Here is an 18,028-nt window from a genome sequence, read left to right as displayed (position 1 = left end):
AAATATGTAAGTCAAGTCAATATTTTCCTATGAGAGCGGTTCTTAAGTCAAAATGTTTTTAACTCAAGCCGTTCTTAAGTCAAGACCCCACTGTACAAAAAATCATTTAGGATGATTTAGGAGTCATCATCACCAAAAAACCCACCAACTTAATGAAAGAGAACTATCTTAGAATACAGAAGGAAACTCAGAAAAAACTGGAAGAAAGAAAGAAGCTACAACTGTCATTGATGGGAAGAATTGCAACGATAAAAATGATTATTTTGCCTAAACTTTTATTCCTCTTTCAAAATCTACCAATATTACTAAATTTCAAATATTTCAAAGAATTGGAACACCTGACAACAAAATTTGTATGGAAGACTAAGAAACCAAGAATAAAACTTAAGCTATTACAGGATCCGAAAGAAAGGGGAGGGGTGCACGACTACCGAACTTGCTGCACCTATCTGGGTAAGATGTAGCTTACTCAGGAAGAAAATCATTAAGGTGCCCGAGAGTCAAAAAGAGGAGGCCGAAAAAGGCGGGAAAGGAGAAAGAAGTAAATGGTTCACGTGTGTGTGTGTGTGTGTGTGTGTGTGTGGTGGGGGCAAGCCAAACGGCTGGCAAAGGAAAACGAAAACAACTCACGGGGGATCGTAGATTAGATAATTGAGAAGGGAAAGTATCCGATTTAGAGGGAGGTGATCAATAAGTTAAGGGAAAACTGTGTAGAAATAGCTCTAGTTCTCTGTAGAACTTTAGAGCATGGCGGAAAAAAGGAACTGAGGGGAATCTTGGGTGGGAAGAGCATGGGCGCCTCATGGGGGAATCATCTCATAAAATTATTACTTTTAGCTCTAGAATGCTCCAAGAACGTCAGCGCAGGCGCAGACTAAACCCTTATGTGTGCATTCACAGAGGCCACGAAGCAGAACTAGTTATTCTTTACTCTCATTCATGCTGGACCTTTCTCTTCATTTTCTCTTTCTGGCAGGTGTATGAGCAAAGACCAGCAAAGGGGCAAGGGCCTGAGAGAACAAGGACTGGGGAAAAAGAACAGAGGGCATGTCTCTCCATTCCCATCCAGGTCTGGCGTCTCCCATTCCTGAACCTCCCCAGAAAAGAAGAACTTGAAGCTCACGTGAGGAGAAGAACAGCCCAGCACAGGCGGGGGCTTCCGAGACGGGTTTCTCAACCCTTGGGGGGCCTTCTGCCTCTTGGAGCAACTTGCAAAGAAGATCTGGAACACAGAATAAGGCTTCAGAGGTCCCCGCAGGTCCTGACTGCTCAGGATGAAAAAGAGAAGTGGGAAAATGAAGAGGAGGCAGAGGCCTCCCCCATGGAGATCAACGGCGGGACCTCCCCCATGGACACCAATGGCAAGGCCTCCCCCATGGAGATCAATGGCAAGGCCTCCCCCATGGAGATCGATGGCGAGGCCTCCCCCATGGATATCGACAACAGGTACTCCCCCATGGAGATTGACGGCGAGGCCTCCCACATGGAGATCGACGGCGAGGCCTCCCCCATGGAAATCGATGGCGAGGCCTCCCCCATGGAAATCGACAGCGGGTACTCCCCCATGGAGACCGACAGCATGTACTCCCCCATGGAGATCGATGAAGAGAACTCCCCCATGGAGATCGACAGTGGGGACTCCCCCATGGAGATCGATCAGGAGTACTCCCCCATGGAGATCGACGAGGAGTACTCCCCCATGGAGATTGATGGTGAGGCCTCCCCCATGGAGATCGATGGCGAGGCCTCCCCCATGGAGATCGTTGGTGAGGCCTCCCCCATGGAAATCGACAGCGGGTACTCCCCCATGGAGATTGACGGCGAGGCCTCCCCATGGAGATCGATGGCGAAGCCTCCCCCATGGAGACCGACAGCGGGTACTGCCCCATGGACATTGACGAGGAGTACTCCCCCATGGAGATTGATGGTGAGGCCTCCCCCATGGAGATCGATGGTGAGGCCTCCCCCATGGAGATCGACAGCGGGTACTCCCCCATGGAGATTGACGGCGAGGCCTCCCCCATGGAGATCGATGGCGAAGCCTCCCCCATGGAGACCGACAGCGGGTACTGCCCCATGGACATTGACGAGGAGTACTCCCCCATGGAGATTGCTGGCGAGGCCTCACCCATGGAGATCGATAGCGAGGCCTCCCCCATGGAGATTGATGGCGAGGCCTCCCCCATGGAGATCAACGGCGGGACCTCCCCCATGGAGATTGATGGCGAGGCCTCCCCCATGGAGATCAACGGCGGGACCTCCCCCATGGAGATTGACGGCGAGGCCTCCCCCATGGAGATCGACGGCGAGGCCTCCCACATGGAGATCGATGGCGAGGCCTCCCCCATGGAGATCGATGGCGAGGCCTCCCCCATGGAGATCAACGGCGGGACCTCCCCCATGGAGACCGACAGCGGGGCCTCCCCCAAATGTACCTGCAGCATCTGTATGTGTGCCCGAAAATCATCACGGCGGCATACCAAGAGGCGCTCTTGTAGCGCATTCAGTTCATGTTGGAGAGGATCCCTGTGTGCACACCGGGTGAGGTTCCCTTCCCAGGGTGAAAATATTAGCCAGAAGATTGGGCCAAATCCATATCGTCTTATTATCAGGAGTATTATCATGATCAATAGTATTATCAGACAAGAGGGCCTTCTTCAATGACCAATGCAAAGATATCGAGGAAAATAATAGAAAGGGAAATACCAGAGATCTGTTCAAGAAAACTGCAGATATTAAAGGAACATTTTCTTCAAAGATGGATATTATAAACGACAAAAATGGGAGGGACCTTACAGAAGCAGAAGACATCAAGAAGAGGCGGCAAGAATACGCAGAGGAATTCTATCAGAAAGATCTGGATGTCTCGGACAACCCAGATAGTCTGGTTGCTGACCTTGAGCCGGACATTTGGGAGAGTGAAGTCAAGTGGGCCTTAGGAAGGGTGGCTAACAACAAGGCCAGTGGAGGTGATGGCATTCCAGTGGAACTGTTTAAAATTTTAAAAGATGACGCTGTTAAGGTGTTACGTTCAATATGCCAGCAAGTATGGAAAACTCAGCAGTGACCAGAGGATTGGAAAAGATCAGTCTACATCCCAATCCCGAAGAAGGGCAGTGCCAAAGAATGCTCCAACTATCGCATAATTGCACTCTTTTCACACGCTAGCAAGGTTGTGCACAAAATCCTCCAAAGCAGGCTTCAGCAGTATGTGGACTGAGAACCCCCAGAAGTACAAACTGGATTTCGAAGGGGCAGAGGAACTAGAGACCAAATTTCTAACATGCGCAGCATTATGGAGAAAGCCAGAAAAAAGTTCCAGAAAAACATCTACTTCTGCTTCATTGATTAGCAAAAGCCTTTGACTTTGTGGAACCAAAGCAAACTATGGCAAGTTCTCAAAGAAATGGGAGTGCCTGACCACTTTATCCATCTCTTGAGAAATCTATCCATGGGACAGGAAGCAACTGGATACGGAACAACTGATTGGTTCAAAATTGGGAAAGGAGTACGACAAGGCTGTATGTTGTCACCCTGCTCCTTTAACTTATATGCAGAATACATCATGCGAAAGGCCGGACTGGACGATATCCCAAGCCAGAATTAAGACTGCCGGAAGAAATATCAACAACCTCCGATAAGCAGATGATACCAGTCTGATGGCAGAAAGTGAGGAGGAATTAAATGAGGTGAAAGAGGAGAGTGCAAAAAACGGTCTGAAGCTCAACATAAAAAAAAAACTAAGATCATGGCCACTGGTCCCATCACCTCCTGGCAAATAGAAGGGGAAGATATGGAGGAAGTGACAGATTTTACTTTCTTGGGCTCCATGATCACTGCAGATGGAGACAGCAGCCACGTAATTAAAAGACGCCTGCTAGGGGCGTCTTTTAATTTTGTTAAAAGACGACAAACCTCGACAGCATCTTAAAAAGCACATACATCACGTTGCCGACAAAGGTCCACATACTCAAAGCTATCGTTTTCCCAGTAGTGATGTATGGAAGTGAGAGCTGGACCATAAAGAAGGCTGACCATCAAAGAATTGATGCTTTTGAATTGTGGTGCTGGAGGAGACTCTTGAGAGCCCCCTGGACTGGAAGGAGAACAAACGTATCAATTCTGAAGGAAATCAACCCTGAGTGCTCACTGGAAGGACAGATCCTGAAGCTGAGGCTCCAATATTTTCTCAACATCAGGGTCTTTTCCAGGGTGTCTTCTCTTCTCATGAGATGGCCAAAGTACTGGAGCCTTAGCTTCAGCATCTGTCTTTCCAGTGAGCACTCAGGGTTGATTTCCTTCCAGGGGACTCTCAAGAGTCTCCTCCAGCATCATATGTCAAAAGCATCAATTCTTCAGTGGTCAGCTTTCTTTATGGGCCAGCTCTCAATTCCATGCATCACTACAGGAAAAACCATAGCTTTGACTATGCGGACTTTTGTCGGCAAGGTGATGTCTCTGCTTTTTAAGATGCTGTCAAGGTTTGTCATTGCTTTCCTCCCAAGAAGCAGGCGTCTTTTAATTTTGTCACCATCTGCAGTGATCATGGAGCCCAAAAAAGTACAGTGGTAGTTCAACCTACGAACGTCCCTACTTACGGATATATTGACCTACAGACAGCTCCGGATGCAAGTAGATGTAAATTTTTCCAGCTGGAGCAGTCCGTAGGTCAAAATGTCTGTAAGTAGGGACATTCGTAGGTCGAGGGCAGGAAATTCAAACCATTGGTGGCGAAGAGGCTGCTTCTTAGTAGCTCTTTTGCCCCAACGGTTAGGAAAAGAGAGGCTCAGCCTCCCTGGCTTCCACCGTTGCTGCCACCATCGCCGGGAGGCGAGCCGCTGGACCATCCCGTCTGAGCTCAGCTTCCTGGGGGTCCCCCACTGCCGCGATCGCCGCAGCAGGAGACCCCCAGGAGGCTTCGGACCAGCACGTTGCTGCTTTTTTTTCTTTTAAAAAAGTTGTTCTGGGTGAATTTTGGCGGGTAGGTTTGGGCTGGGGTGTATGTTTCTGTGTTGTTTTGTTTTTTGATGATTTTTTTTTTTGCAGTACTAGCGTGGGATGTTTATTTTTGGATTTGTTTTGGCTTTTTGCAGGCCATGGGGCCTGCAGTGTTTTATTTTTATTTTGGGGAGGGGGTATTTTTTTTCTTTGGCCAGAATGGATTAATCGGTTTTCAATGCATTCCTAAGGGAAATGGTGCTTCGACTTGTGAAAATTTTGACTTACGGCCACCATTCCAATATGGGTTAATTTCGTAAGTCAAGGTACTACTGTAAAATCTCTCACTGCCTCCATATCTTCCCCTTCTATTTGTCAGGAGGTGATGGGGCCAGTGGCCATGATCTTGGTTTTTTTTTTATGTTGAGCTTCAGACTGTTTTTTGCACTCTCCTCTTTCACCCTCATTTAATTCCTCCACACTTTCTGCCATCAGACTGGTATCATCTGCATATTGGAGGTTGATATTTCTTCCGGCAGTCTTAATTCCGGCTTGGGATTTCTCCAGTTCGGCCTTTCGCATGATGTATTCTGCGTATAAGTTAAAGGAGCAGGGTGACAACATACAGCCTTGTCGTACTCCTTTCCCAGTTTTGAACCAATCAGTTGTTCCGTATCCAGTTCTAACTGTTGCTTCCTGTCCCATGTATAGATTTCTCAAGAGATGGATAAAGTGGTCAGGCACTCCCATTTCTTTAAGAACTTGCCATAGTTTGCTGTGGTCCACACAATCAAAGGCTTTTGCTTAGTCAATGAAGCAGAAGTAGATGTTTTTCTGGAACTTTTTTCTGGCTTTCTCCATAATCCAGCGCCTGTTAGCAATTTGGTCTCTAGCTCCTCTGTCCCTTAAAAATCCAGCTTGCACTTCTGGGAGTTCTCGGTCCACTTACTGTTGAAGCCTACCTTGTCGGATTTTGAGTATAACCTTGCTAGCGTGTGAAATGAGTGCAACGTACAGTAGTTGGAGCACTTGACCACTTGACTTCACTCTCCAGGATGTCTGGCTCAAGGTCAGCAACTACACTGTCTGGGTTGTCCGAGACATCCAGATCTTTCTGATAGAATTCCTCTGCGTATTCTTGCCGCCTCTTCTTGATGTCTTCTGCTTCTGTAAGGTCCCTCCCACTTTTGTCGTTTATTATAGGGAGAAGACGATGTGCAGGTTTTCATCTTCTGCCTTCTGCTAGCATCCTCCATTGGCACCAGGAACACAAAGAGCCCAAGCTCACGGAGCAGCCTCGAGTCTCTGCACTGCTTTCCCATCATCGCTATTTGACAAATTTCAGTTATTATTATTATTATTATCATCATCATTAGCATCATTATTATCATTATTATCATTATCACCACTATTATTATTACTTGATTACTTTCCCACAGTAATCATACGTTAACTACTGATGTATTTCAATAAAAATCTTTCTTGTGATCTATGTTTATGAAGATGCAGATCTGTGTGGCTTTGGGGGGGGGTCTCTTTTCAGGAGCATGTAGAGCGTGCAAACATCAGAGTCCTCTGGAGTCCAGAGGTTCAGAACCTGCAGGTCTCGAGTCAAGGCTCCTTGGCTGTGGCCATCCTTGCAACACCCCTGTTTTCCATCGAGGTGGGTCAGGCTGAAGGAGACCCCGGGTCTTGCTCGGACTCTTCAGACGCACCCCGGGGGGTGAGAGAAAGGCCGGGAGTCTCCACATCGGACTGATTTCCACTGATTCCAGAAATGGACTTGATGTTTTAAATTAAGCACCAAATAAGGCATCAACACAATAAAAATAAAACCATATTTTAAAAAGGAATAAAAAACAAAGGGAACTCACAGGGAAATAATCATCTTCATGAAAGGAACGAGAAGACAAAATGTTTCTTCATCATAGGAAATCTGTGGCCTAGTTAAAAATATATATATTTCTTCGATTTCCATCTGTCCTGACCCCCAGAACTGGCATGGAAACCAAAGGAGTTTTTTTGGGGGGGGGCTCAGGAGGAACCTGCTGGAGGTAACTCCGCCCATTCCATTGTCCTTCCCCCCCCCCCCGGAGCTGTCCAGACCAGAGGGGGGGCGTGCCCTGGGTCAGCCCAGGGATCAGGGCTGGAGGGGGTGGCCCTCGCCTTGGAAACCTCAGGGCGCAGCCTGGATCCATCCCTGAGCAGGAGAGAGGTTTCCAGCAAGCCCCCCCCCATGGCGGCGCCTCCTCCCACCCCCATGGGGAGTCTGTCCATCTCATGCCCACCTTTCTGTTTTCCTGAGCTTTAGTACAACCCCACTGACTGGGGGTTGTACTAAATCTCCACTAAATATTCCATTTTTCCTTTGAAAAAACAACAACTGCTCCTTTTCTTTCAGGAAATAAGAGGGAACGTTTTAATTTATCTAGGAAGATAAATCTGTGGCCCTTCAGATCTTGTGGGACTAAAACCTCCATCAGCCAAATTAAAGGGAGGATGATGGATGAGAGGAACAACACCTCAAAAGCTATACTTCTCCTCCCTCTTCAGGAAAAAAAAATCACTTTTTTTTAAAAAAAAAGAGCGAGTGGGAAGAGAAAGGAGTATAAGCCCCTCCTCCAAAATAAAAACAAGTCATTGAAAACAGGCTTTTAAAAGCATGCAAGTCTCTCCAGATACTTTAATGATCATCTTGTATAGAATGAATATGCCGTAAAATCAGGAGGCGAGGCTGCTAGGGGATTATGGGATCTGTATTTCTCTCCCACCCACCCCCAATCAGCTTAAGATGCTTAGAGACCTGCTGCTTTGATTCGATTTTTATGAAGTCAAGTTTCCCCAACTTTTTCCTTTGGCAGTGGGGGGGGGGAGGAAGGTGTGATTTAAGAATGTACCCCAAATACAACCCACCTCTATCTTCCTGCATCAACGGCTGTGAACAACCCCGTTTCCTGCTTCAGAGAGAGGACAGCCAGAAGCTGCTCAGAAGCCAGAGACAGAGGCTATGGCAAAGAAGTGGTTCTCTCTCTCTCTCTCTCTCTCTCTCTCTCTCTCTCTCGCTCTCTCTCTCTCTCAATCTCTCCCCCCCCCCCCAATGGTTTACTCCCCAGGATCCTGGCCCTGCTCCACCTTTCTCAAGTCCGGGTTCTGCTTTAATTTTCCCCTACACTCAAACGGCAAGCTAACTGAAACACAGGCTGGATTGGAAGGGAGCAAGCAAGCTCAGGAAATGGTCAGGGTGGCTTTTCTCCACAAGATAAAATCTACAACGCGCGACCAGGCACATCACTTCCTTTCCTGAACGGAGAGACAAAATTGCTACCCACGCTCTGCTGCCACCTCTCCGGTCGTCTTGGAACTGACCGCAAGGAAGCCTCTTCCGACTAAAATCCACACCGTTTTTGCTAAGACACAGGCTTGCGGGTCACCACTTACCCATAGGCATCCCACACATTTCTACTCGCAGAGGAGTCCCACAGAGTTCGGTGGTGTTGAGGCAGGGACTGACAAAGACCTCCACCCGAAACCCTGCAGCTGAATCACCTAATTGAGAAGACGGGGGTGCTTCTCAAATCCCACCCACCTCCCGAGGAGGTGCCCAGAAAAAGATCCCTGCTCTTCTATCTGATCAATAACTGGAGATAAAAGCAAAATCCCCTCCCCCGGGTCAAAACTGGGTTTGGCCCAACTGGGCACATTCCAGAGGATTTTGGACTACAGCTCCTATCATCCACAGCCAGCACGGCCTTCATCAGCTGCAGAAAATCTTTTGCCAGTTCGGTTCTTTGATGGGACAGGAAGGGCCGTTAGAACGCTTAGCAAGGCAAGGCTGGAGAACCTTGGCAACTTTGCTTCGCTCAATTTGAATGCTGGCCCTTGCTGGCAAACAGAGCCTTTCTGATACGATAAAAAAGAGATAAATTACCAACATGTCCACGTTTGTAACTCTCAAGAATTCTACCCTTCTAAGATTCCACTCCTCAGCAAAGACATATTTTCCCCCCAGAGCACAGATAACCAGAAATGTGATTTATTTCATATATACAAAACTGAGGCCGGCCCTTCCCTCTCAAGCTGACCTAGCCTGCAGGGCTTCTGTTATGAGGGAAAAGAGCAGCATCGACTGTCAGGGAGAGAGAGAGGCAGACTTTTAAAACAAATGCTCAAATCACTAAATAAATAAAGCCATGATTTCTCAGAGGAGAGGAAATCCTGTCACCGTTTGCACGGGGCACAATCAGAGACGCTATTAATTATCTCCTTCTGTTGGACAAAGAATCTGAATTACCACCATCACGCCTCCAGAGAGAGGAGGCAGCTGAGACCACACAGCGCGAGGGTGGCTGATGGGTTTCCTTGGCTTGCACCCAGGTGGCCCTGAGCCAGCTGCATGGGGGACCCAGGGCGCCCCCAGGAGGGGGGGCGAGAAACCACTTCTGAGTCGACTGAGAAAACCCTAGGAGGGCCACCATTAGGTCGTAAATCATCATCATCATCACTAAATCTGATACTAGAAACAGATTAAAGGCAAACTGGAATGGTAACCACCAGACTTTAAAATAGCATTCCCCCCCACCAGTTTGACAGCAAATGTTAGCACCATCTGTTTCCAAAACCACAGACATCTGGTTTGTGGCGCAGTGGTTAAAACGCTGTACTGCAAGCTAAAACTGTGCTCACGACTTGGGGTTCAAATCCCAGGTAGCCGGCTCAAGGTTGACTCAGCCTTCCATCCTTCCGAGGTCGGTAAAATGAGTACCCAGCTTGCTGGGGGGGCAATGTGTAGCCTGTATAATTAAAAATTGTAAACCGCCCGGAGAGTGCTTCTAGCGCTGTGGGGCGGTATATAAATCCAATAAATAAATAAATAAATAAATTAAAGAAGGTGTGGGAGGGATGTAGGGGGAAAAACCTCCTATATTCCCATTAATGTTGAGGAGGTGCAGGATTTCGGTGGGCATTGGTTAAGACAAGTGGGCGACTCAAGGCAAAAATCTCATGTTTTTTCTTTTCTTTCGAAGAAGGCACAGAACAGGCTGTATTTCCTGAGAATGCTCGGCAAGTTAAATTTATCTCAGCATTTACTTCTGTCATACTATCGTAGCACCATTGAGAGTGTCCTAACCTATGGCATTCTGGCATGGTTTGGGAGTAACTCTGTAGCGGACAAAAAACCTCTACAGAGAACCATTAAAATTGCCCAGAATATCATCGGGCTCCAGCTACCAACCTTGGATGACATCTTCACATCCCGCTGTCTAAGGAAGTCACACAACATCCTGAGAGACTCTTCCCATCCTGCTTATAACTTTTTTGAACTGTTACCATCTGGCAGGAGATATAGAACAATTAAGACTCGGACCACACGTTTTCTCAATAGTTTTTATCCCAGAGCTATAATTGCAATTAATAATGAGCTTAAAGACCACCAGTAGTGAATAATTAGTTGGACTGTGTTACTTGGCCTGCGGTGTAGATGTTTGTATTTTTAGTGGGGGATTTTTTAGTGGGTGAGGTGTGTTTAGGGAATTTTATCTGTGTGCATGTGTCTGGTCTCTGGGTGTCTGTGAATTTCGTTGTATGTGTATACTGTGTATATACTTACAATGACAATAAATTATTATTATTATTATTATTATTATTATTATTATTATTATTATTATTATTATTATTATTATTATTATTATTATTATTTTCCTGGAGGTTTGGAAGGCGGGACCCTCTGATTATTCTGTCCCTCGCCCCAAAAGAGTCACTCCAAATTCACAAATTGCAACACACACACACACACACACACACACACACACACACACACACAAAAGGCCATGCTCTGATGTCTTCTGATCTCCCTCTTGCAGTCCTCCTGAAGCTTCCCTCAAGGCCCCAAATGGCCCCTTCTAGGAACTGGGAAGTCACTTGATTCAGAGGACGCACAAAGCTAGGTTTTGATGGCCCACAGAAGCAGGATGTGGTTTTCTTTTCGGAGGGGGCGGGAGAACTGATCTTGTCCCCCACACATCCCCTCAGGGGGATCAAGCTTGTGTTGCCTCCAGAACTACCTGGAGAAGAACTTCCTGGTTCAGTTGGAAATGGGATCCGAGCCTTTTCCCTGTTCCAGTGATTTATTTCAGTTTCGACCTGACTCATTCTGTGCAAGGAGCCTGGATACAGTAATAGGCGTTGCTCAACCTCTCCACCTGCCTTCAGAGCCAAACACTTTTTTAAAAAAATTCATTTCCAAAGGAACAGTTCTATCCACCCCTCCTAGGAAAGCAAACTTTCTTGTCCCGACTTTGGCACCGAACAGAGAAAAGAAATAAAAATGCAATAAATACGGCCATTGGCTTGCTCTGCGAACCGGGCGAAAGAGAGATAACACGCTCAGGAAACAACGTATTCCTGACCAGTAAATAAAGGTTTAACCCTCATTCGCTTTTTGAAAAGCAGTCTCTTGTAATTACAGTAGAAGACCCTGAAAACTTAATAATAAATTGTTTAAAAAGTAACTCTTCCTTATCCGGTTTCACAACAGTAATCTAAACAAATTACTTTGTGTCCACCCTGCCCGAAAATGACGGCCTTCCCCCATCCCTCCCCTCCAGGTGCAATGGGTGACAACTCCCATCATCCACCAGCCAAAACGGCCAAATAGTCACAAAAACCCAACTTTCTGGTGAAATAATCCCGGGCCATCTTTGCTGGCTGCACAAAATGAGCCACTTTGGATCCTCTATCTCATTTTAATTTCATTCCAAAGCATGTTTTTGCAGGATATAAATGTTACGGAGAAATCCCAAAGTTCTGATGGCCCTCGTCGCCTCCATCCGAGTGGACTCTAAATGTCAGGGGAGGCACTTCCGTCTCCTATCCATGCCACCTGGGCTTCTGGATAAATGAAACCAAGAGGAGGGTAGAGAGGTCTCGGGGGGGGGGTATTCCAAAGCGGCTACCCTCATGGTGCACCCCAAGTTCCAGTTGTGACACTCAGAAAGGCCCTTCAGTTGGGCCCCACCGCCGACCTCCGCAGGTCAACCCCCGTTTCCTCCAGAAACTTGGCAAGCGGTGATGCGTCTGCTCAGGGACAGGCCTGGCTCCAGGCTGAGTGTGTAATGTCTTCTTCCTCGGCCGGGATAATGGCTTGACCTTCTTTTGTGCAATCAATGAACATCCCATCTGCAAAGTGGGTTGCCCCGCCGGCCGTTGGTGTCTGGCAAAGGGCGAAGGTTCACCGTCGAAACTCCAGACAGGAAGAAGGAAGTGCAAGTGGGTCAGAAAGGCCCCCCTCACGGCCAAGCAGATATTTCAGGAGCGATCAAACGAGGGGCGGAAGGCAGCCGCTGGCTTTCACTCTTTCTGCCCAACAACAATCACTCAAAGGTAGATTGCCCTGAGCTGGGGGGGGGGGGGCGTCTGGTTTAGGTTCTTCCCTTCTGTTCATTTGTCTTATCCCTTTTCAGAGAACATTTAAACCAAGCAACGTAAGGGTGAGTGTCACGGAATCTGGAAACTGTTGTCCCCCATGAATGTTGACACTCCGTTTGACCCGGGATCCATCAGGGCTTTTTCAGCCTGGCCTACCTGGCAGGTCTCTAGGAGGATAAAGCAGAGAAGAGGAGAACAGTGCCTGCCATTCTGAGCTCACTGCCTTGAGCTGGCATTTACGACAATGGTTCCATCAACAAATAACAAACCCATCTGGATACCGAAATGATGGACATTAAGGTTGCGATTTGAAATACCTTTCTTTTTGCCCTTTTCGTAGAGGAAAACAGATGATTATTTATATTTTTAGACACTCGGGGGGAGGGGTTGTCTGGGAAGGCAGCTTCAGTCCAGGTTTCACTTTATGTTTGAGATTCATAAGACAGCAAACCCCGGCTGTTTTGCTAATACCGATGAATGTTTAAACCAGCACCAAGCTGATCAAGGGCAGTTTGTGCTAACCATGGTTAAGCACAGCGCCTGTATGAGAGTGGCTGAAGGTAGCTTAGGCTAACCACAGTTAAGCATCCTATCTCAACCAGAGCCACCAAAGATCAGTGGCCCCTCCACCCACAGCAGGGCCAACGGGGTCAGCCACAGAGCCTCCTCCGGGGCCACAGAGGACACCAAACACGAACCACGGTGGAACGTCTGACCTGCACTGGGGCCACCAAGGATGGAAGAGCGGAGAGGGCGATCTAGGGACCCAGGGGCTGGGCAGAGCCCACCGGACTCACCAGCTTCTGAAACAGGTGCCCGACCACCACGCCGCTGTCCCAGTTCTGGATCTGGGGCCACAAGCTGTCATAAAACTCCTTGTGGATTTCGTAGATGTCCTGGATCTTGTAGAAAATGGTCTCGATCTGCTGGATGGTGAGGACCGGCTGGGAGGTGGTGGCTGTCGCCTTCAGGGGCTTCATTGGCTGCAGAGGACAGGAGGAGACAGATGGAGCCCTCTGGCCCTGGGACTTTTAAGAAACAAAACTTTATATTTTTTGGACTCGCAGACAGAGGACTGGAAAATACAGCCACCCGTCGGTTGTGCCGACAAATGTTGGAAACTGTTTTCTACTGAATTTAGGGTGTCTTGCCTTCATCATCATCATCATTATCTTCTGCTGCTGCCTGGACCGGATTACCGCCACCCCCTTTCTTTTAAAAACCAGAAATCATGAGAAAGATCATAAGGTCACTTCTCCCTTTCTCTCTTTTTAAATGTTGTTTCAGGCCTCAAACAGGTACAGGAATAAAATAACCTTCCGTTGGAGGATCCCACCTGCTGGAAGCTTCTAGGTGCTTCTCCTTTGTGAGTTGAATTCCCACCCCCAATCATCATTACGAGTGGGCTGCCGATGGCCCAGAGACGGTTCAGTTTCTACCTCCCATCTAGCGACCCATGTCTCTTATAACTGATGATGGAAGAGCCCCCCTGGCCCACCTGTGGCCTTACTCTTGAACACACAGCACCAGGGTAGGAACGTCACAACATCTGAACGCAATATATAAAAAGCCTGAGGTGGGTGGATAGGACTTGTTGGGGCCCAGAACTCCCATAATTCTGCAACCATGCATTTTCCCAGCAACAAATAACAATGTATGATTGCGATCAAGTCCGGTCTAATGCAAATTTGGGGTGGGGGGTCGGTTTTGTCGTCCATGGCCAACTCAGACCCGTCAGCCTTGCAAAAGATCTGCTCCCGGACGGAGCTGAAAAAGGGCCAGAAAGGGTTGGTCAAGAGGGTATGAGATCCTTGGCTGACAACCTCTGTCTCTCTGCGCTCTCTCTCTCCCCCTCCAGCTTTGCCACCTGGCCTTCAAACGCTTTTCCTAGGAATGGGGTTATTCAGAAATCGAATTCACGCAGGAATGATGGGAGACCGGTTTCCCAGGCTGCCCCCTCCCCTTCCCAAAAAGCAAGGTGATACCAGATTTTGACCGCCAGGTGGAGCAACCCACCCCATAATATGCAATACCAGATGCCCACAAGAATGGACAAGTGAGTTATTCAACCAAGAAAGAAAGGAGGGGAGAAAAGTAACTTCTCTAGAAGACAACTCTTAGGATCTCCTGGCAAGTGTGGGCATTCTGGGAAGTGTCGTCCAAAAACCTGGTTTCTCCCAGGGTATCCAAGGATAACCAGACTCTTTTTAATTCTTGCTTAAGTCATTTGCTCAAGAAACCTGGACGCTCTGAAATGCAGGATGCCCAGGAAACGGGCTCTAAGCCAGAGGCCAGAATCCTGCAGGGGATTTGCGCCGTCATAAGCGTCACTAGTGTAAATCTCAGGCGCAAACAATCACAAATTGAAGAGCCGATGCTCCCATTCCGGGTCACAATAGGATTCTGGGCATAAGTTGCGCATTTATGTACAGCCGTAATTACCAACGTTTGGGGGCAGAACTCAGGAGAGGCGAGTTCAAGTCCCCATAGATGAAATAATATCCATTGGCTGACTTCGAGCCCGTCATTCTCTCCCACCTCTAAACAAACAAACAAACAAACAAATAAATGATTCCAGGGAGTTTGGACACATAGAAAAACAGCAACCAGCCTAATCCCAGTGATCCCAAGTGTTTTTTTAAAAAAATCCAATTTTGTTGGCACTTAATTCCCAAGCAGCTTAAAGTATATGCACAGCCTCGTTTATAGCAATATCCGTTGGCCACGTCACGTGTCTTAAGCTCTCATCTTATACAAGAGCCAAAGATCCCCGTCAAATAGACCAATTTGACCAACAAATGTAATTTCCCCGTAAATCGCCGGGATAACAAAATCCTAGAACAGCCTGTGTTCAAGAAGTCTGATTTCCTCTTGTGTGGCTTTAACACCATTATTGCGGTTTAGACATACAGTTTATACTTACAAATGAACTGCAGTGCAAATGACAATGGTTTTAATGGATGTCCCTGATGCAAACACAGACCTTTTTATACAGGATAATTACAGCAATGGGTTTATTCTCAGAGGTGATGCGGGGGAGGGGGAGAAATTACAGGTTTTACTTTTCTGAAAAGATTACAGACAGCAAGCTGGAAAACACCTCTCTGCATGACATTTTTGAGCCAACGTGGGCAATTCCCTTTCGAGGGCTGAATTCGAGTCACAGACATTCCCGGAGGTCATGTGCCCGGGGATGGGTGGGTGGGGGTGGGGGTCAGGGTTTTACTTTTAAGCTCCTAAGGCTGGTAACCAAACCCCTGAGGAAGCAGCTCAGCCTTTTAGAAAAGAGAAAATCCCTCAGAAAAGGTTGGAAGGGTTGGATTTGGCTTGAAGGCCTGATTTGACCCAGGGCGTCCGGTTACCCACCCCTGCTGCACAGAAACCGTGCCTGCTGGGGAGGAGGGAACAATGAACATATCTTTATGCTTTAAGTGTCTCCCCTCTTCCCGGTGACAGGCACGGCCACTGTTCATGCGCACGTCTCGTAAGTTAACGGCAACTTTCCCGCTCACATGCCTCTCCAGCAAGCATGTGGGAAAATACTTCCCAGGCACTGGTCAACAGCACCCTACTCAGAGATCAGCCATATATAACTCAGCAAGCAGCTTTCCTTTGTCCCGTTATGTGCCCTTCCCACACAGCCTGGTATGTTGCGATTTTCTGCACACCTGCACTTTATAGGTCCGCTTTTTCGGAAATCAAACATTATTTCTAGTTGAACTTGGTTTGTAAATAAAATAACAAAAAGTAAAAAAAGAAGAAGGAGACAGCACCCCGGCTCAAATTCCAGCCACTTACCGCAGCACCCGGTCCATCTGCAGGGGTGGGGGAAACGCTCTCCGATCCGTCCCTGTTGTCGCCGGCGCTGCCCCCCTCTGGATTGCGGGCACCGAGGTGGGGGGACATGGTGGGTGATTCGTCAATGTAAGGCATGGTCTCTGAGCCGCCGGGGGGAACTTTGGGCTCCTCGTTGCCCTCGGCATCATATTCCTCGGTGCCGTAGTTGAAATCTGTCCAAAGAAAAATGGGGAAGCCTGGTCAGTGTAGGCTGCAAGCCCAAGTGAAGGCAGCAAATCCCCAGTGGGTTTTAGTCCGAATGCTGAAAGAGCAATCCGAGATGTCAGACTTGTTTTTTGCAGATAGGGTGCAGCAACGTGGACGGTTCTTGTTTTTTGTTTTAAATTCAGACCAAACCCTGGAGCAGAGCCATCGCCTCCTGCAAAATCAACGTCGCCTGCTCGAAAGTCAATACAGATTCCTTCAACTTTGCCACCCTGAGCCCAAAGGCGAGAGCCAAACAGAAGCCCATTTTGGGTGACGGTCAGGCTGAAGAAGGGGCGAGTGAAGAACTTTGCATGCTTTACTTTCTGAAAGCCCTTCCCCAGGACTTCTGCCTGAGTGAGGAAGACCAGCTGCATCTCATCCTTTTCCCTGACCTGCTGGCTTTCTACAAGCAAGGAATGCCTTGTGCGTAATTTATAGCCACAAAACCACAGGTATACTGTAATTGCCAACGTTGCTGGATCGAGGACCCAGGACACTCAGATTAAAGTTATCACCGGGTCATCTTGGGCCAGATTGGAAGCAGAAGAGAACCACCCCTCCCACACCTTGAACTTGTGGGGAGGAAAGGTAGCATGGAAATCTAATAAATCAAGGACTCAGGAAGAGGCCTGCACACCCACACCCCGGAGGTGCACCGGCAGAGAGAGGCAAGCCCTGCGCATGGTTCGAGGCAGGGAGGTAACACGTGGGCACGTACCAACCGCCCGCCTTTCCTTCTCCCCCTCCGGGGGCACCATTCCACCCACTCCTCTCCCTGCTGCAAACCCATCTCCCGCCACCCACTCTGCACCGACTCAAACGCACGCACGTGTGCCTGCCGGTGCCTAACCCCTCCCCCGCCTCCCCCACCCTCATGGCTTGACACACTTCCCCACATTTCCCCCAATTAAGCACGCCTCCTTGAGTGCCGCTTCAAATCCCTCAATTACGTGCGGCAGCTGGCTGGCTGGGTGCCCCCGATGCGCGTGGCAGAGCACCCTGGTGAACAACGGGGAGGAGGAGGAGGAGGAGGAAGAGGCGAGGGAGAGAGAGAAAGGGAGATCGCAGGACGCGGTCACGACTCTCTCTGAAAGACCCAGGTCCAAAACCCTCTGCTGGGGCCGCAGAGCAAAACAAGCCCCTTCATCATCCTCAGTTTGACTTACCTACCTCGCAGGGCTGTTGTGAAGATTAAGGAGCAAGGACCAGACCTGTGGACTCCACGTGGAGCTCAGGTCACCTGGCTTTAAAATGCTTTTCCCGGCCCGATTAGCCACCCTCTGGCCCCTGGACTATTGATGGGGCGGAGGGAAGGTGCTGGACTATATGAGAGGGTCTGGCCTTGCCTGAACCGAGGCAGGGCTCCGAAACGCCAGAAGCAACTTTTTTTCCAAGTCTGGTGCTGTCTGTGCTGGGTCCCTTAGGGGCACGAGAGCAGCCGCCAGACTCTTCAGAGTGGGTCCTCTGGGCTCCTAATTTAAGCTGAAACTTAGAATCCTAGGATGGGAGGGTTCAAAGATGCACCTAAAGGTCATCTAGTCCAGCATTCCCCCCCCCAACGGAGAGTTCCTTGGAGGAAAATACGGATTCCCTCAGCATCGGTGTCTCTCCTGCTCCTCCG

General features: G+C 48.5%; 1 protein-coding gene across 5 annotated transcripts in view; it reads right to left on the bottom strand.

The window, feature by feature from the left end:
• Positions 1-18,028, bottom strand: part of LOC140707408 (active breakpoint cluster region-related protein-like) — a 122,649-nt gene that overhangs the window by 12,076 nt on the left and 92,545 nt on the right. For all 5 annotated transcript variants that reach the window (XR_013545681.1, XM_078394370.1, XM_078394371.1 and 2 more), the window contains one exon: positions 16,162-16,373. Coding sequence is in view for 4 of the 5 variants with exons in the window: in XM_078394370.1 (XP_078250496.1) it covers positions 16,162-16,373 (212 nt within the window). In the remaining variant the exon portion in view is untranslated. The remainder of the gene's footprint in view (positions 1-16,161; positions 16,374-18,028) is intronic.

This window comes from Pogona vitticeps, chromosome 5 (genome assembly GCF_051106095.1).
Source record: "Pogona vitticeps strain Pit_001003342236 chromosome 5, PviZW2.1, whole genome shotgun sequence".
NCBI classification, from domain to species: Eukaryota; Metazoa; Chordata; class Lepidosauria; order Squamata; family Agamidae; genus Pogona; species Pogona vitticeps.
This window is presented reverse-complemented; position numbering and strand designations above follow the sequence as displayed.